This window comes from Notolabrus celidotus, chromosome 9 (genome assembly GCF_009762535.1).
Source record: "Notolabrus celidotus isolate fNotCel1 chromosome 9, fNotCel1.pri, whole genome shotgun sequence".
NCBI lineage: Eukaryota > Metazoa > Chordata > Actinopteri > Labriformes > Labridae > Notolabrus > Notolabrus celidotus.
Genome location: NC_048280.1, coordinates 22,242,473 through 22,262,737, shown reverse-complemented (window position 1 = coordinate 22,262,737; position 20,265 = coordinate 22,242,473). Strand labels below are relative to the sequence as shown.

The window sequence follows — 20,265 nt, the reverse complement described above, 5'->3', positions numbered from 1 at the left end:
CACACACACACACACACAGACACACAAAGACGTGTAAACACAAATATGTGCGAGAAGTGCCTGAGTGTGTCTCTCCTTTGCTCTCCATCAGCGCTCTCACACATAACTCAAGCTCATGTGCTCTGCATGTGTATATATCATCATTAATATCCATCTAAGTCCTGTTTGTTTTATTAATACTGAGTGTTATGTTGACCTCTAGCTATGAAAAGATGAGCTGCTAGTTTCCCAAAAAGCAGACGATGGTCTGTTTCCAAAACAAATAATTGAGAAGGAATTTGAGTTCCAGGATGCTTGGAACCTTTCTGAGAGGAAAAGCTTGGAATAGTACTCAATAAATACACACTGCAGTATTATGCACTCTGTGAAAAAACAAAATCTGAACTGAACTCTTAAAATCTATTCTTAGAGTGGCTATTAATTTACCAAAAACATTTTATTTAACACAAAATTTTCTGAAAAATAAACCATTGCAGGGCTGTCATGTCACCAAGCATTCATATCACCGTCACTGTCCTTTAATCAAACACTGACTCCATAAATTACAACTCATCCCAGTGTCAGTCCTCGCATCACATCGACACGTCACGATGTGTTTCTTGATCACCCGGCTGCCACGAAGTTCTCTGCCTGCCAGGAGACACAACACAAACTCAGTCACAAAGGCAAGGTTAGCTCCACTGAATCAACCACATAAACTCTCTGCGAGCTTCAAATTTCAAATTAAAGTGAGGATAAAGCAGGCAGTGACAATGCAGGTGGCCTGCTTAATAACTAAATACCTGTGAGTCACGTGACATTATTGGCTGACAGAAGCCACACCTTACACACTGAAAATGGTAGATTGAGTTACAGCTCAGTTTTATTCATCATTTCTGTTGTTTAAAAGGCAGCCTTTATCGTTCTTTCTTTTCTCTGCTCCTAATGCTGACAGCAGGCACAGTAGCTGGTATTCATGCCTTTTTGAGATGCATCTCAAATCTTACACCTTTGTCATTCTTTGGCCGGAGACATCAAACAGGTGCTATGAATAATTTATCTTAAGAGTTTCACATTGATAAGGTCACAATCTGCCAGGTCTGGACTCTAAACACAGGCCACCTTCACGTCACTGTCTCCTTACGCACACATGTGCCCACGCATGCAACACTAGACACACACCTTTTTAACAAAATTACCCTAAATCACAGGGGGGTTTTGTCCATGTGTGTGTGGGTGACAGAGATATGGGAATTTTTGGTTTGAATATAATTTGTAATGGTGTTTTTAATTTCATTTATATGGTTTATGATACATTTCATTTCATAAAGTTACATTGTTATACAATTTAACATAAACATTATTTGCACAGCTGCTCAAGGTTATTGATTTGAAATGAAAAGTTTGTAGTTGCTCCATTGTTACATTCATGTTTTATATTGATAAAGATATGTAGATTAATATAATGTGTAGATTAAAATATGGCACAAAATGTGTTCAAGATTAATACAGTCAAATATTTTTTAAACATCTACCTCACTTTTTTAATGTTTTTTTTTTTTTTTTTTTTAAAAAGGTCCTTGCTGCACTGATGTGAATTTGACTCTACCAGTATGCTCAGTGTTTCTGTGCTCCAGCATGCTGATGGTTCAGCTACACTACATTTCTAATTAAGCCCCTGCTGTTTGTTAGTTTTGGGGGGAAATGGGGGGAAACAACGCAGTGCCGATGTGATGCCACTCATTTAGTTACAAACAACCAAGCAAGTTCAACCTGAAGGGGAGAAACTGACACAGAGTCAGCAAAAACTGAGGGACATCATAACTAATAGTATAAACAACAATCTGTTTAAGTTACCAAAAGAGAGTTAATTCATCTGAGTATCTCTTTAAATAATCCTGCCATCATTCACTTCAGCTCAGTATCATAGTGTGTTTGATGTGTATTTACTCACCATTAATATTAATGCATGCACTAAACGGGGTAAACTCGACCATACACTCCTCAGTTTGACAGTGACAGGATGAACGGTGATCTATGTCGTGTATATTCTGTCTCTCTCCTTGAACACACGCAGGGAATCTCCCTTTTACCGTTTTGACCCCCCTTCTCCCCCTCTCTCCTCCCCCTTCTCTCCTCTCGAATAATCGCAACACTTCTTAAAAATTGTTTTGCACTTCTCTGTGTCGGAGGGTAATCTGGCTCTTTTGTCGCTCGGCTATATTTCTACTGTGTGTTGTCGGATAATGTGAGGATGGGATGAAAGGTAATCTGCGTGCAGAATTCCTAAAGCTCCCTTATCCTTGTTGAATTTCTCAAGAATTCCACCTTTGCCCTCCGGTTTCCCCGAAATAAATTACTTAAAGGGTGGGATGCCTTCGCGTACCCCCGTTTTTCTACAACTTCCTTTAAACGCAGTCAAACAGGTATTAAGTCTCATTTCAATCCACTTTTTTCCTTTAGGCTGCATCGCTCCCTGGATACTTCACGGGCACTTTGGGAATAAACGATTTTCCAAACTTGTATAAAATAGGACCCGAAACATTAAAACAGTAGAGCTGCTCCTCACAATACTGCATTATGTGCACAAAACGATATAAACAAGTCGATTAAAACCCAAACACAGGCCATTTATCAGATATTTTCTGCTGTCACTTTTTTGTGTGATGCTCAGTTTAGTGTGTGTGTGTGTGTGTGTGTGTGTGTGTGTGTGTGTGTGTGTGTGTGTGTGTGTGTGTGTGTGTCTGTGTGTGTGTGTGTGTATGCGTGCGTGCGTGCGTGCGTGCGTGTGTGTGTGTGTGTGTTGCAGCTGCTGATTGATAAACTCCGGGTTTCCTCTCTCTGAAGTCTGTTTCCCTTCATGTAGCTTCTGCTCCTTTAACTTTGGTTTTTTGGTGTAGTACAAAATTACAGTGTTTGCACAGTGCAACCACGAGGGTTTGGGTGCTAATGGATTTATAATCTCCGTCTGTGGGACCATCTAAAGTAATTAGCACTTGGGCTCTGAAGAAATGATGGTTAGTGAGCAATAAAGCCGTTGCCCATAGCTTAAAGTGACAGTCCCTCTAACTTTAACCTCAAGCGTAATTGGGACGGTCACTGCAGTTATTGTCCTCAATTATACTCTGAGATACAGAAAACTTAAAAATAAATAAATAAACTGGGAAGAGACTTTCATTCATTACGTCTCAAACTAAAGGATCTCTGGAGGCACGAGACCATATTAAAGATAATGAGCAAATAATAAAATCTGCATCCAAACAAGAAGGATTCACTCTGCAGGGCAATGTCATTTTACTGTAAAAACAAAGTCTTTGTGGGAAAATATCTGGCTTTAAAAATGTGTACAAAATATTCTAATGACATGTCATTTTATAGTAATAAGTACATGGTTATTACAACGTTATAAATGAACTGAATACACAGAATGATGTCGTGCTTAAACTGTCAACTTTATCTGTTCTACATCAAAACTTTCCAGCAATAATTAAAAGCCATGTCATTTAGTGAGCTCTTGTTGCCTGTAAAATGCCTCGGTCTTAATGCCTGTAGCCCATAGGCTCAACGATATTTCCACTATTTCTCACGAATGGCCTTTCCATTAAGAGCGATTAGATTATGTCTATTGAAAGTTGCTGATCCATAGAAAAAAAGCCAGCGGATAAAAGGCGATTTCAAGTGACCTTCTCGTCCCTTTCACACCAATCTGAGCCCCCAGAATAATTTGGGGATCACATTTGGACAAAAAGGAGCACCCTCTAACACCCCCACGCCAACACACACACACTCACGCACACAGACACACACACACGCGCACGGACGCGCACACACGCACGCAAACACACACACATACTCACTCACCCCTCCTCCCTTTCAACACGCAGCCACACAGAGCAACAAAGTCCTCATTTTAATCATTAGAATTTGTCTGATTCTCATATTAGCACTATTATAAATATGAGTATAGTGTGTGTGTGTTTGGTCCAGGCTCTGTCGTGCGCAGGATGAGGATCAGTTTTTTTCCCAAGTGCCATTTTTTTGAATTAGCAAAGGCTCCAGAGGTGCAGAAAAAGTTGCATTAACTACATAGTTGTCGTCTTTTTCAGTTATACTCTGTGTCTAAATAGCGATGGCTTTAGACAGGCTGTGAACCTTCATGACATTTTATATTTAAATAATTCAGCTTAATTTAAAAAGAACTAAGTTCACCCTGAAACAGCCTCAATCTGACACTGCAGGATACAGGTTACACGTATTAAACTGATAATCTGACAGCATATTTTCAAACTCTACTCAAAACAAATCGTTGAAAGATATGAAGTGACTAAACATTGTCTTAATTTGTCTACCTGCTATGCTGTAAGGTAATGTGCAATTTTAGCCTGCTTTTGTTGTATACCCAATACGATGCACTTTGCCCTTATGTTAGCGAGACTATATGCTATAAACAATATAAAATACGCTATGAATTATTACCTGAATAAGACACGTGGGACTGTGTAATCTAACTGACCGCAGTGCATAACTTAATCCCTAATTAAGTTATTATTAATAAAAAGTGACGTTCGTGTCAAGCTTGTGCAGACACTACAGGGTCACAGTCCAACAAGTGTGAAGTTAGTTTGAAGGTTTGCAGCTGCATCTCATTGTCACACTCTTTGACCAGTGTCTGTTATTCTATGTAACAGCCAGGTCCCAATAAAGTGATGTGCAACAGTGTGCATTGTTCCACACATTACAATCTGTGTGTCTGTTGGTTTGGCTGATAGCAATTTTGCAGAGGTTAACGTCACAGGGAGCATCATCATCAATACGTGTCCCTCTTTAGCCCGGTATCCTTAGACGTAACACAGAGCAGAGGCCCCCCTGGAAACGACAGTCTCTAAACCCTTACATTGTCTTTTTGTCTCTATAATCCTAATGTGATCACACACACAGTCAGTAATAAACAGCCCCTCCACCATTTGTAGTCTTCAGCGTTATTTTTGCACTGTTTTAAAAGCTCTAAGCACCGTCTCACAGTCATGTGTTGTTTTATGTGTGTGCCCTGCACCTCTGACCTCTGTTTTGTCCGGATTGATCCTGCTGCCTGTTGGTTTCATCTGTATTGAAGCTGCAGTGTAACATCATATTGAATCTGTGTAAGAAGGGGATAAGTTATTGATCATCACAGATTTGGCAAAACTGTTATTTTCTACCCTTGTCAATATTTAATCAATGAGGTATTTGATTAAAATATAGAACACATAGAAATTTAAAGTCTCAGTTTATCATTGGATTCTTTAATTTTGATAAATTCAGACGAGGTCAGTTTGATTTGAAAATTCTACATCAATAATTAAATGTTTGTTATCAAAGCATTAGATCAAAGAGTGGGCAAGATGGCTGCTAAAGCGCTAATGTGTTACCTGAAATATATGTTTAATAATTACTGAACATTTATACGTCTTTACAAGCCTTCCATGATTATAAACGTCTTTATATTACAAATAAGAAACGGTAGAATACGTGGAGAATAGGAAATGGAAAATTAATCTTATTTGGCTCATATGAGATAATTAATAAGCATGAGCTTTATGCACCCATAGGAGGGGATTAAGTTAAATGTTATTATGTGAGGTTATTTTATGAAACTGATTGACGTGCTGGTAGTCCTGGAATAAATCAACATGGCCTGTATCATTTGTTTTATACAATTTTTCACTGAAGTCCCTGAACATCAATATTTCCTCTGATAAATCGTTTAGTTTTCCGTAACAATGTTCCAACACAACATTGTCTGTCACACATGGGCTCTAACCGGTGCGTTACATTTTGCGCCTCTCTCTAATATCTGCATGAGACCGTTTTAAGGGCTAAACTGGCACTTTGAAAACGGGGTAAAAGATGGACACCGGCTGCTCTCCTTGATCAGCCTTTTAATCCGGTGACACTATCGCAGAGACAAACAGCCTGCTATCGATCTTTTCATTATGTGTTCGAACAACAAATAGCCTCGCAGGTGAAGTGCACGCGACGTGTCCAGCGGTGCCACAAGCAGCCTGAAATAACATTTCTGCTATCTGATGTACAGATCAGAGGGGACCGCTGCTACACGCAGCAATAAGAGCTCGATAATCGGTGAAAATGTGGAGAAAAGATGCTTCTGTGCACGAGTTTCAAAGTTGTGACTGTGACTCTGCCCCAGGTCTGAAGTTAACGGTCATATGGCGTGACAGGGAATTTAGCATCGCGCTTATAGAGCCACGCGCGTGCAGCGCTGCAGAAGTGCGAAATAAATATTGTACTTGCCTTACCGCGGCTGCTTTTATCCAGGTAGAAAGCTGGTCCTGTTCTGCAAACTGCCGTCGCTCGTGCTTCTTCTTCCTCTTCTTCTTCCTCTTCAAATGTCCTACTGTCCACTTTCTCCCTTTTCTCTCGCCGCTTCCCAGCTTTCTATTAGAGTCCCTACCCTGCTCCCTATTCGCTGCCCCTCTCACTCTCCTCTCCTCTCTTCGTCTTCTCCCGCGGAGCCCCATTCCAATCTGTGGAGTTAAATCTTAATGATACACTTACAGAAGAAATTCTTTGTCCGATTTAATCTTATTGGTTTCACCTTTTCAAAGAGCTGGAGATATGGCCGGGGAGCTTCACTGGAGTGTCCGAGACGAGGACGGGAGAGAGAGCTCTCTTGTTGAATACTTAAAAAACAACCCATCCCTCCTATGCGCTTCCAAAGGGGGCACTTGCATATTTACGCTCCATTATATCTGCTAATATCTCCGTGTGCCCAAACATCTGTACATAACCACTTTGTTTCCTTTTACTTTATCAGAATATCATGTATTATGAATATTTTTTTTCTTTTGAACATTGTGAATTAACATGTTTTTGGAAATGATTTACGCACGCCGTTTTTACTTTTTGTTTCGTTGAGGTCGTGAGCAATCAAAGTATCAGGTTCCTTCTAGGACTCTTGCTGTTATGTTTAGTTATATTTTACATGTTTTATTATTCTTTGGTAGGTTTTACTTCTTTATCCGACTTTAAAATCAAAACATTGTACATTTTAGAAAGTCCAAAAAGACGAGAAAGAAAGCAAATTGTAAAATTAAGCTTAATTTTATTTTTGAAATCAGCCCTTAGCTTTTAAAAATTCATGTTTGATGACTCGTGCATGCATTAATGTGAGGTTGTAATTGTACAATGTACGCTAGATGGCAGCGCGATCCAGACATTTCTGAGTTGGAGAGGTGGTAAGCCTGCAGAAACCCTCATACAAAAAAGCCGGAATCCCCATGCAAATTCCCAGCAACTTCACATGATTTTGAATTACTGTCATTATTAAGACATAATGTGACACCAGCTCAGTGATTGTGCAGACTGTAGGACCTCGGTAATTATTGAATATTGCTTATTGCTCCGTCTAATTTCAGAATTTTTTTCGACCGCTGGCATGGCATGCCGTTTGTATAACACGCTCTCTTATGCATCATTCTTCTCACTGACATTTTACTCTCTTTATGTGCTCGTTTTAACTAAATTGTAAGTTTTTATCAGCGAGACCGTGCCTATTACTGGCGAGGATGTACCGCAATGCGCATGCCAAATACAAAACAATGTGTGAAAATATAAACCCGCTTCAAACCAATATTGACATCAGCTAATTTTAAAATAAAGATACCAGTCCAAGACACACCATTTGGAAACTTTGGGGAATTTCTGAGCCAGAGTCCCCCTTTCGCCGCGCACAGTTTTTGGCTTATTTGTCGTGCGTAAAAGCTTTGTCCCCCCTTGCCTTTACCCCGCTTTTTCTGCTATTCTATTCAGGGTTTCTTCCTCTTTTTGGTGACAATAGACGGCCCATACTAATCAGGTTTCAAAGTAAATAGCAGCGCGGGGCGAGCTCAATGTAAATTGTGCCTGTCAGAGCCCCCCAGCCCCTCCAGTCGTAGATGGCAACACTGCAAAAAATATCTACTCTCAGACGTCAGGCAGTTCACTATTGAGTCTGGAAATCTTGGATTTACTAAGGCAGGAGACTGATTCTCACATCGGGGAGAGATGTTTCCACTTGTTTCTCATGCCAATCGACCCACCGCTGTACATTTAACTCCGTCGACTGTTTATTCCTAACGGAATCTCCCTGTGCACATCATACTTCAAGGTATCGACTCAGAAAATTCTATAAACAGTCCGGACTGAGATTGGAAACTTGTGGGTTGTGTACGGGGCACTTGTGTGTTTTTTATTGCGTTTTGAGAGAAAAATAATATTTAGAGATTTGAACACGAGACCCAGTGACTTATCGCGATGGACATTTTTTGCAGTGAATGAACGGAGGGGGACTCTAACCAATGGAGAGAAAGAGAGGGCTTGGCTATAACCTTAGCCTCCCATTTTCTCTCTCTCCCTCTCTCCCCCCTCTCCTCCTCTCCTCCTCCTCTATGCAGGGCTCTGGCCAGTCAGTCGCCTTTGATTATCAGTCTCCAGCAGCCCCTCTCTTGGCTCCTTGACATGAGCACCATATAAGGCGCAGCGATCTCCATAGAAACGTGTCAGTTTCAATAGTAGTGTCAAAGTTCACTATATACAGACATTCGCGCAGATCCCCCGTTTCGGAAACATTGCTCTGCTGGTCCTCTCGTTTAAGCGCATTCATTTTTGGGTCTCTCCTTCTTCTTGCATATTCTATTAGTTGTTGCTGTTGGTCTTCATTTTATCTTTTCTCTTCGTATCTCCATTCCTCCTGCTGGAGAGAGGTGAAACTATACATGGGCACTTCATTCGGCGACGCGGTTTTCTTTCGCTGCCTGGCGAGATGATGAGCTTTATTTAAGAATATAGATGTAAAAATCCAGCTCTTCAGTTTTTCCTTCCCTCCTGTACGACGAAGACGGGAGCGCAAAGGAGCCAGGGGAAGAAAGGAGAAAGGAATTTATCTCCGCAGCACTTTGGATCGCGTGTCTTTCCAGCAAAAGGTTTTTTTACTCGTTCCAGCGTCCATGTGAATCGCTCCTGCCTTTCTCTTTTGTGGCTATTTTACATCAAACTGCAATTTGCTCCGACTGGACTCGGGTTTTCCTACAAGATTAGGGATTCCTGAATGGCTGACTGCAATTTACCTTGGAACTGGCCTCCCGATACTTGCATATCCTGATCGGGTGTCTATTCAATCGTCCTCCTGTATTTTGAATGTATTGATCGCGCTCTACTCCCCTTCTTACCCCATATGAGATTGCGTGCTCCGATTTGACTTTGCACTGCCCCGTCTTTTGAGATCTCGATTTTTTCCTTCTCTACGCTTTATAAACACCGGCGATCATTTCGCTCTATAGCACTTTCCGGGGCCGAGATATGGCAATGGTAGTTAGCGTTTGGCGAGATCCGCAGGAAGACGTGGCCGGAGGACCTCCGAGCGGCCCCAACCCAGCAGCGCAGCCGGCGAGGGAGCAGCAGCAGACGGCGTCGGCAGCGCCGCACACTCCGCAGACCCCCAGCCAGCCAGGACCCCCGTCCACACCGGGGACCGCCGGGGACAAGGGGAGTCAAAATTCTGGACAGAGTCAGCAGCATATTGAATGTGTGGTTTGCGGAGACAAATCGAGCGGCAAACACTATGGCCAGTTCACCTGCGAGGGATGCAAAAGTTTCTTCAAGAGGAGTGTACGGAGGAACTTAACATACTCATGTCGTGCCAATAGGAACTGTCCCATTGACCAGCACCACCGAAATCAGTGCCAATACTGCCGGCTGAAGAAATGTTTAAAAGTGGGAATGCGGCGGGAAGGTGAATATAATTTTAAAGCCCACTCATGATCACTCATCTTAGCTAGAGACACACAGGGCTGCCATGTTGCATTAAGGTCACAGTCTATATGGCTGGGCATACTACAGCCTCCATCCATGTTTTTTAGGGATGTTTGCATGAATGATTGGACTCAGCTCAGAGTGAGAGAGGACTAAAAGGCCAGTGCAACCACAGCAGCTCTGTGAAGTGTATTGCTCGCCTGACAAAGCGGCTCGTCTATACCAGCCGTTTATTTTGTTTGTTATGCACACTAAATTCTAGAATAGTCTACAAAAAGAACCAAGCAAAACAGACCTTTTTAGGCTTATGTTTGAGAGCAGACGAAATGTGTGTGAGTGTGTGTGTGAGTGTGTGTGTGTGTCCTGATGTCTGTGTTTGTGCCCTGTGTGTGAGTGTGTGTACAGTGCTAATAGTATCGTCTATAAGTACGTGCAGCTTACTAATTTATAATAATACTGCAGGGTTTGCTAAAAGTGTGTGCGAATGTCAAATGAACACACTACATACCTACGTCTCTCTCTGGCTCCTCGTGCTGACTAGACAGCTCACACACACTGAATAATGCCGCTCAAGTTGATCAGGGCTCATTGTTTTGCCTGCTGCATTACAGGCCGTATAACTTTACCCTCAGTGTGTTAACCTTTGTGTTTATTTCAAATTCATGCAAACATCCCTGACTTAAAATGTGGTCCATGCCATAATCACATGTGTAGTGTTAACTGGGTTACATTAATATTTCATTTGAAATACTTTACAATAGCAGAATTCCTTTTATTCCCAGCAGACTGTTTGATGTGCGTAAAATGTATAACCGTGGTAGCATTTATCTATATTTATCAGTAATATTAATAATTTGTTCAGCCATATTTAGTCTTTTTTGATGTGACTGTCAGCACAAAAAAATATAATGATAATGTAATTAAAAAAGGGCTACATGCAAGATGTGTGTACGCCTTGAAATAGTCAAAACAGGACATGTATTTGCAGTACTTCTGTACAACAGGAAATATGTGTGTTTTTGCTGTACAAAAGTGTACATGTATACACACCTCATGAAGCGTACATCTCCATATACAATTGTAAACAGTATGGAGGTTTAGGCACTCAGCACATCTGTTCTGATGAGATGTTTAGGCTGTCGATAACCTAAATAAGTAATCTCTGTGATATTACAGCCCCACAAATAGTATACAGCAGTCAATATGTTTGGAAAAGCGTGCTGAATTCAGATTTCAGTGCATGCCGTCTCTCTGAGAGGAAACCCGCTAGCTGTAGCCTGCTTTACGCTTGTAATACTCATGAACAATGTTTATCAGTCCTGGATGCACATTTCCTCTTTTTCTCTATCTTTTTGTCAGCGGTTCAGCGAGGACGAATGCCTCCAACCCAGCCCAACCCAGGCCAGTACGCGCTGACGAACGGGGACCCTCTGAATGGCCACTGCTATCTGTCCGGATACATCTCGTTACTGCTGCGGGCCGAGCCTTATCCGACGTCCCGGTACGGCAGCCAGTGCATGCAGCCCAACAATATCATGGGCATCGAGAACATCTGCGAGCTGGCGGCTCGGTTGCTCTTCAGCGCCGTGGAGTGGGCGAGAAACATCCCTTTCTTTCCCGACCTGCAGATCACCGACCAGGTGTCCCTGCTCAGGCTGACTTGGAGCGAGTTGTTTGTGCTTAACGCGGCCCAGTGCTCCATGCCTCTGCATGTGGCCCCTCTGCTCGCCGCGGCGGGCCTCCATGCCTCTCCGATGTCCGCGGACCGGGTCGTGGCTTTCATGGATCACATCCGGATCTTCCAGGAGCAAGTGGAGAAGCTTAAGACCCTGCACGTAGACTCGGCAGAGTACAGCTGCCTGAAGGCCATCGTGCTTTTCACATCAGGTGGGTGTCCGACATGTCACACATAGGAACATGGAATAAGATGAGGCCTACATGCAGTCATGTTACATAAAGGGGAAATGCGGCTGTCAAGTATAGACAGGTCACAAATCTGACTTTACGAGATGTTTGTGTTGCCGGTGGAAGAGCTATGTAGTCAACAGCTTGCTCCATATCTTCTTACATGCATTCCCATGTCAGTTGTAGCCGCAGCAGAAGACGTGTAAACAAACCCAGATTGAGTGAGCGCATCAAGTTTTCTACTGCAGTACTCTGCTCAGTGCTTATTTAATCTGGAGATAGTTAAAAATCACACACATGTGAATATTTCATAATTGTGAAGTTAAAACTTTTTGGAATGCGTCTGAGCCGAGAGTTTGTAGCTTCGCGTCCATAAATTTTGGAACAGGTGTCAAATAATTGAGCGTAAAGATGAAATAGAGTATCACTTGGTGATATATGACAGCTGATGCTTTTATGGGTGTTGGTGCATGCTTTTATCCTTGTTTTGCGTGCACAAACACATGTCTTGGGGGGTTAGGAAATAATCCTTAGCAGACTGAGATCAAAAAAGCTGATGGAAGTTGACTCATGTGTCAGTGCATCGCTTCTGTAGGACGCAGAGAGGCACTGCTGTATAGACTGTGCGTAGAGTATTCTCAGCTGACCTATTAATTTTCTAACTTATTGGTGGTAGTTTCTCCTGTCGCACGCGCTGTGGAAAGTCCTCAGCAGCAGTTTACAAAGTAACCTACATTGTTGATAGCTTAATTGATGGCTGACCGGGCAAGGTCCTGGAGGTCCTCATTTGCTCTCCGTGCGTAAATTTCAGTGCTATTTTGGAGTTAGTTGTGTACGCTTGGAGCCATTGGGCCTGTTATGTCAGGGAAGAGAAAGTCTGAACTCACTCACAGGCCCAAAACTAATTCTGAACTTTGCTCAAAGTTTTGACCTTATTGTGTCAGATTTGGTTTAACACTAAATTCTGAAACATACCTGTACTTTTCTTACAATTAGAGACGCTCGTGATTATATTTACAGTTCTATTGTTTGTTTTTTTATTTTATTTATATCGTAATAATTCCCAATTTCAGCAACCCTGGAAAGCGTCAGAAGCCAGTGTAGTATTCAGTTGTTACTCGTGACGTTCAGCATATACGCCAATAATTTTTTTTTCTGATTTATTTAATTTGTAAGGCACGTACAATTGTATATAAACCCTACATTAACAGCCTTTAAAATATATATTTATACTATGCTGTTTTAGGTGTTATATCACGCTAAACAATTGCTAGTAAATTCTAAAATATATTGAAATATTATTCTAGTGTATAAATGAGTAAGAAGCTGTTGTCTATGTTATCAGGATCTGTTTAATCAAAACTCTTCAGTTTTTGAATGCTCTTCAAACTTGAAAATAGGAACTCAGAGATTATATTCCATCCTACAAAACCACCTTACGTTAAATTTTCCTCTGTTGGCGGAGACATTACCACATAGGGTTTCCTTGAGTTAAAGCACTTTCTATTTTTTTAATATATTTTAGTTTCAGCAGCCATAATAACTACTTTTTAGCTTTGAGGTTTGGCAACTATATTAATTTGACACACCAAATTTCGGAGGCACCCTGAGAGGTAAATATATGTTTAAACATAGATAAACAGGATTCTTGCCTCAGTTTTCCCATCAAAGTATTGTGACATCCTGTTAGATTCGCTTTACCGTGAGAACTGTCACTTTTGTCTTTATTTCCCTTCTGCACGACGATCCCAAATGTATCCATAGAAACTTCATGCACTTCAACATCCAGCTTGTTTCTAACTTCCATCTACGTTGGTTGATATGAGCTAAACCTTGTGTTAGCTTTAACAAGTCATGTGGCACTTTGCCAGAAGCTGCGAGGATTGTTCGCCTTTTATAACTGCACACTTGTCAGTGTATGATGCATAAATAATGGCGGCCAGGCTAAACTATTTCACCTCAGTTCAGGATCATTCTTACATTAACTCCTTATCCACATGTGCAGAGTGTAGTGTGTGCCTTCAGTAACCCACCACAGAAACAGCCGAATCTGGAAGCTATCTGCTCCCTTGTCTCAGTGTATAGAGGTGGAGGGGTGCAGGGCTGTAGGCAGGCCTAATGGAAAACTATAGATGTCTTTGACCAGATTTCTCTTTGCGCATACACCTAACTGCAGTTCATACAAAACTCATATATATCGCTGAATACACAGTATGTATTCAGTGTTTGAACTTTTTTTTATCTGACTGAAAAAATCTGAATGTAATCTAGAGTTCAGTCTCATTGATTCCTGTAGATTTTAAAAGGAGACACTCAGCATTTATCCAAAGACATTTGCATACATGGGGCTCTGACCGGCCGGAGTGAGGTCACAGTAAATCACCCCAAGATCTCCGTGTTGCCCCCAGGTTCATGAGGTTATTGTGTCTAGCCTTGGTGAGTTATAGCACTGAAAAATCACGACTGGGCTTAAAAGCCTCTGTCCGGCTATTAATGTATTAGTGCTTGAAAGCTGAAGCTGTCTTCCTTGTGTAGTTTCTACAAAAGCACAACACAGAATCTTTCAGGGCTCCATGTGGGACCATATATGCCGGGGGTTATGCTGCCTGCGTTTACAGCAGTTTATAAGCAGTAGGACACGCATGCTTGGGTTGTGTGAAAAAAATAACAATCCTCTTCTCTAAAAAGCTTTATATGATTTTGTCTATACTGAAGCGAGGCTGCACGAGGCTGCAAGAGCCACCAGTGAGCAGCAAAACGCACGTCTCGCCTGCGCTGCAGCACAGGCTCATTTTCTGACATTTTATGTCGCTTCTGCGTGACTATTGACTTCACCTCGTCTAATAAATGTGATTGCTTCCAGCGGCCTGTCCTATAGGCTCCATGGAAAAACAGGCCAAGAGTGGTCTATGGAGAGCACAGCGGCGAAATGACTTAACAGCTTACTGCGGAGTAATTAGGTCACATTACATCCAGTGTAATTTCAGATTCATCAGTGCCGTTTATGTTGCCTTACACTTGAAGCCCCAGAGTCCAGACATGAAGAGCAGCCACCTTTAGGCCTATAACCCACTCTAACCCACCTCTCGCCCTTTGCTCCAGTGCCCCGTCAGTCCTCGCTGCACGCGCTCAGAGCACTGTTTTCATGACATTTAGCTCCAAATTCGTGTTGATTGTCGTAAGAGCAGGCACAGATACCCTCCACCTTCTCGAGCAGAAAGCCACCCCTGTTTATTCTGCACGACAGTCCCACTCACTCAGTGTGATGTAGCATGTTTGGCCAGTGTGTTTGTTCATTCCTCTTTGTCAATAACACGTAAAGTCTGATGGTGAGTGATAACCAGCGTGCTTTTGCACGACAGAAATTGGGTATGGCATGGTGTGCACCACAACTGAATCCACCGCAGGGCTAGAAATGACCTGGTGGTTTGTTTTTTATTTGTCCAGAAAATAAATTCGTCAGCGATAATATTTGTGGTACATAATTTCAAATAATAGAAAAACAATGTGTGGGTTTATAATCATTGTTTCCATAAGGTGTGTGTGCCTCTGTGCGAACTTGGTGACCCCATGAGTTTGATTTATTTTAATAATATAATACTTAACTCTTTATTTTCAGCCAGCAGCTATTGTATTACTTGTTACTCTGAGTGTTAACAGCTAAATAATATCACATTCAGGGACTTTTCCACTACAACTTGTACCTTGGGGTTTCAAAGACGTGGCAAGCCTAACCACAGTGTGTTTTTTGGTGTGTGTTTCTCAGACGCTTGCGGCCTGTCGGACTCTGCTCACATCGAGAGCCTACAGGAGAAGTCCCAATGCGCCCTGGAGGAGTACGTGAGGAGCCAGTACCCGAACCAGCCCAGCCGCTTTGGGAAGCTCCTGCTGCGGCTGCCCTCTCTGCGCACCGTCTCCTCATCGGTAATCGAGCAGCTGTTCTTCGTCCGCTTGGTAGGTAAAACTCCTATTGAAACCCTCATCAGGGATATGCTATTATCCGGGAGCAGCTTCAACTGGCCTTACATGTCCATCCAATGATCCTTATAAGAGAGCGGAAAAAAGAGAGGAAAAAGGACCAAAATTCAGCAACCCTCACCCCGTCCTCCTTCAAGAAGACTATATATAGGACCTTTTCTGACAAACTTGGAAGACATTACTTTTTTTCTGTCTTCTGGGACTGATATGGAATACATTATGTACAGAAAAATATTGGAACTGGACTTTACACCTGTGTAAATCCACCCTCATCTTCAAGAACAATACTCTTCATTTTGTAAAATACTAGTCTTTATTTTCTTTTTTTTGTAAAAAATACAAATAAAATGAAAAACATCATATGCGCAGTAAGAAAAAAAATCAAGACTTAGCGGGAAAATAATGTTTCCAAGCAATTATAAGAATTGTCCTGTGTCTATGTACCTCTCTGTTTTGTATTTTTTCTGGTTCTAAACCAGGGTTTCTGTGATTCTATACTAATAATTTTTTGATATAACCTTTTGCTTCTTATAATGAGTGCGATATATGTTGTCGAAGCTATGTTCTCCAAGAATTAAAATTGAAGTGAGAATTTAAAAACAGAAAAATAAAGAAATTTAGACAAATAAGAAACAGTCTAATCGCTATGACAATATCACCACTGATGGTTGAACTTTTTTTCCCAATTGAAACAATGGACCTGCAACAGCAGCAAACTGACCTCCAGGACATTTTTAACTGAGAGGACGTCTGGGGCGCCTTTTCCCCGGGCCCCGAGCGCGCGTGGAGTCGATCATCAGTCAAAGAGGAGAGACATGAAAATCAAAAGCACTTTTAATATATCATTTCAATACATTTTGTTTGTTTCGTCTTGAAAATTTTCATTGTTTCTTGAATTTTATTGGTTGTTGCCTTCAATTTGCTTACTCCATGATGCAGCTTTTTGCAGAAGGGTCGGTTGATGAAGTTGTGTGATGGTGACTGTACTATTAAAAAAGAAATAGGCAACGATGTCTCATTCTCAAGCATTTTCCTGGGAGCAAATGTCAATGATCTCGGGCTTATTTTATACCGTCTGGGGGAAAAAATCTGCTTTCTGTGTGCGCTCATGCTTTCTGTAAGAAAAGCGCCATTGCAACCTACAGATACTGACTCCATGTCCTGTATCTTGCACTGAAACATACCACTCTGGATACACTGTTTGACTCTGTTACGAGCTGATACAACGGGATTAAGCGGGCTAATTACACAATGGCTGCATACCTTACATTTGAACAAACCCACTGACATAACTGGCGAACAAAAAGCAGGGCGTTCTATACGTGAGGAACCACAGCAGTGCGCACTGTGCCAGCCTGTGAGCGCATTAATGTTTAATATTTTTCCCAGACAGCAAGGAAAGCCTGCGCAGCACACAGAGCCACCTCCATCCTCTATACCTCCTGTGGCTTAATCAAGGTGATTCTCCTCAAACCAAACAATACACCCCTCCCATCTCCCCCTTTCCTTAAAAAACTCTGCCTTGATAGTGCATGCCTCAATATTGATGTGGGCGTCATTTGGCAAAGGGTTAGGCCCCGCTGCAAAGCTGCTGTGATATGCGTGATCAATCTGGAAAATGTATTTTACAACATGTAAGCCAGTCGATAGGAACACCGAGTGTGATGCATTGTGTGGGAATAGAGAGTGAGGGAGAGAAAGAAAGAGAGGGAGGGGGTAGAGAGACTATGGCTAGTGTACATGTGCGCGTGAAGGAGACAGAGAGATGTGGCCTTGCTTTCCCTGATACATTCACAATGTAATGAGTACATCGATAAGTCCTCAATGTGTTAGATGGCTCACATAGAGTTTCTGTCCTTGTATTGGTCCGTCTCTGCACGTGCGTTCCCTCTTTTTGTCTCCAGGAAGCCCAGTTATGGACCCAGATCTGCACTCACTGTCATTACTGCCTTACACTCACACCTAGAGTGATAAAATGTGATAAACTGGAAGGCGTTATGAAGGAGAAAATGGGGTTTCGGTGTGACAATTATTACATTTGCCTGTTAGCTCTCTCCCCCCTCTTCTTCATCATCAGACGTGTTGCTTGTGTGCCATATTGCCCACATCTTCCTCTGCTGACTGGCAGCGATGAGGAGCAGGAGGACAGGAGCAGAGCTGCATGCAGCACGTTGCTCTGTCTGAGTTTGATATCGCCATATTTGTTATCTGCCTTATAGGAGTGGGGGAGGGGGATTTGTTTGTATTGCCTGTCTCGTTCAAAGGCTACAATATGAAGGTATTAATTAGCTCGCGCTCGTGCTGGAGGGATTCTATAGGTTGTGCTTTAGGTTTGTCCTCAGATGCTCTCTCACAGGGATACACTTTTCATTCTCGTGATGAATGTGTGTTCAGGCAGATTGTACCTATTAGCTCCCAATCGACCTGTCTGCAGCACAGGGTCAGTTTGTCAGACGCCTTGTTGTTGCTGTAGCTACTGTACAAACATAAAAGTGATATTTCTGCAGGTTGGATCGTTGTGTCCTCACTGTGGATGGGACCTCTCGAAGCTTTACATGAGGGGGGATGTTGCAGGATTAGGAGATGATGAGGCCTTCACTTCCTGTCTGATATTAGAGGATGACTATGGTGGGGTTTACAGGAAAATGAAAAGCAGAAACATAAAACAAACGAGCTCAAAACGCAACCTTAAACATGGACAATTATAAGCACTGGGATTATTGAGCGTGTGTTTCCTTATCAGATTTTTATTATTGTCACTAATACTCCAGAGAATGGTTTCCTGGGCTGCATGAGAGAATAAATGTTTATACTTTTCAAAGAGAATGAATCTGGCTTCATCGTGGCCATCACAACAGTCCAGGTCGTTTTTGTTTTATGTAGCTCAGGACTAAATTGTTTGCTGGGTTATTAAACGCAGCATTCAGCCGCTTGTCTCCACATAATGTATTCTAAATCCCTCCAGAGTAACTATCTTTTATCCTCTTGCTGAGAGCATTCGGTTATACAATTGTTACACTACAGGCTATATAAAGCAATAGTTCAAAAGCAGATGAAACGGTGGCATGTGTTCCTAATTAACGTTTCTGTTTGGGCAATACAAACAAAACGCACGAGGACTCTAGGAAAAGAATATTTTTTCTATTTCTGCTGTTGATCACTTTGGACAGTCCTCTTTGACAGAGGCTTAAATTAGACTATTATGCAACACTTTAAATACTGAAATAATCGGCTTCAAATATCAGCTATATTTCATTATTTCTCACCCTGTGTCAGATGACAACATCATTACTGCTCTACTTATATTCAATTTGATAAGAGACAAAGGAAGGAACTCTAAGAGAGAAATAAAAGCTCTGTCAGGTCGTGTGGAGCTGCGGGTGGGTAAGAGAGATGGATATGTGGCACACTGTGGGCCCCATTTGTGTCTCTGTAATTTCGGAAACTCCGGTTACCAAAGTGTTACTACGAATGAGTTAAATAACCATTTACCTTTGTCTGGTTTCATTCATCAAACCACAAGTAGAAGACTCCTAACACCGGGGGCTATTTGTTTGCTTTACACAAGCAGCTGGGTGCGATTTCACGTTTGAGATATCTGTCTGAAAGCGAAACATTTATTATCCTAAGTTGTCAGCCGAACCTATTTCTCCACAGCCGTCAGTGCACGCGGCAGGTTTTATGCAGCGGTGGAAACGTCCTATTGGCGTCACACGTCACTTCATTTCACTTATAGGAGCCTAGTTTCCCCTCTCACATTTGACAAATACTGTTGTTTGAGACAATAACAATTTCCAAATAGCGGCTCCGGTATGAATGGGGGGCCCTCTGAAGTATGACACGGCTTATTTCTCATATGTCTTGTGCGGTAAAAATGATGACAACACAGGACAACAAGTGCTGCACCGTGTCTGCAACGCGCCTCATTCATACAAGCTTTCAAAATGGCTGGGAACGAACGGGGAGGACTAATGTCCAGAATAAATGGATTCCCGGGAGATGTTGCGTTCTATCTCAGCAAACAACCCAAGTATTTTGTTGTATTGACTGTAAACCGTCACTGGAGGTGGAGGCATATCCTCTGATTACAGTGTGCTGTACTGAGATCTGTCCGCGGACCTCATAGGCAACCTTTAAGCCATGGATCACATCCAGCCCTACGGGGTATAAATATCCCTGGTTGTGAATGTAACATAAGGGGGACGCCTCCCGGGACGCCTCCTCGCGCCCGTGTGTGATTGCGCACGCAAGTGAAAAGTGTGTATAGGGAATGATGGGCTTTTTTTCTAAATGTGTGTGAGGTCTTTCTGTATGAATGTGTGCGGCGCGTTCTTAGCATGCCCGTGCGTAAAAGCGTGTATCTACCAGCGTGCGTAAGCGTGTGTGCGCGCGCTACTGGCCGGGAGAGCGACAGAGAGAGGGAGAGAGAGGTGGTTGTGAGAAAGCCCGGATCGCTGTGTAAGCGGATCCCTTTGTGTTGATTTAGGAAGACATTTGCTGTATATAACGTTCAAGGCTGATAATATCATTGCCTGGCCAGATAAATAAAGCATTGGCCCAAAACCATCGGGTCAGCTATCGATCCGCTTTTTTCTCCCTGAGAGAGAGAGAGAG

General features: G+C 42.3%; 1 protein-coding gene across 2 annotated transcripts; it reads left to right on the top strand.

Annotated features, from left to right (window-relative positions):
* Positions 1-8,386: 8,386 nt before the first annotated feature.
* On the top strand, positions 8,387-16,662 carry nr2f1a (nuclear receptor subfamily 2, group F, member 1a). Of its 2 annotated transcripts, none has more exons than XM_034692466.1 (3): positions 8,387-9,748; positions 11,131-11,655; positions 15,440-16,662. In XM_034692466.1, exons 1-3 carry the CDS (start codon positions 9,316-9,318, stop codon positions 15,712-15,714), a joined length of 1,233 nt encoding a protein of 410 aa, XP_034548357.1. In that variant the 5' UTR covers positions 8,387-9,315; the 3' UTR covers positions 15,715-16,662. The 2 variants fall into 2 exon arrangements, with proteins under 2 accessions (XP_034548357.1, XP_034548355.1); XM_034692464.1 differs by having other exon boundaries at positions 8,389-9,748; positions 11,128-11,655.
* Positions 16,663-20,265: the final 3,603 nt, after the last annotated feature.

Bases quoted from the DNA above. Each gene is read 5' to 3' on its own strand.
- nr2f1a (XM_034692464.1), top strand. From the start codon at position 9,316: ATGGCAATGGTAGTTAGCGTTTGGCGAGATCCGCAGGAAGACGTGGCC. The intron at 9,749-11,127 runs GTGAATATAATT...TCTTTTTGTCAG, and splicing joins AGTGGGAATGCGGCGGGAAG to CGGTTCAGCGAGGACGAATG. The intron at 11,656-15,439 runs GTGGGTGTCCGA...TGTGTTTCTCAG, and splicing joins CATCGTGCTTTTCACATCAG to ACGCTTGCGGCCTGTCGGAC.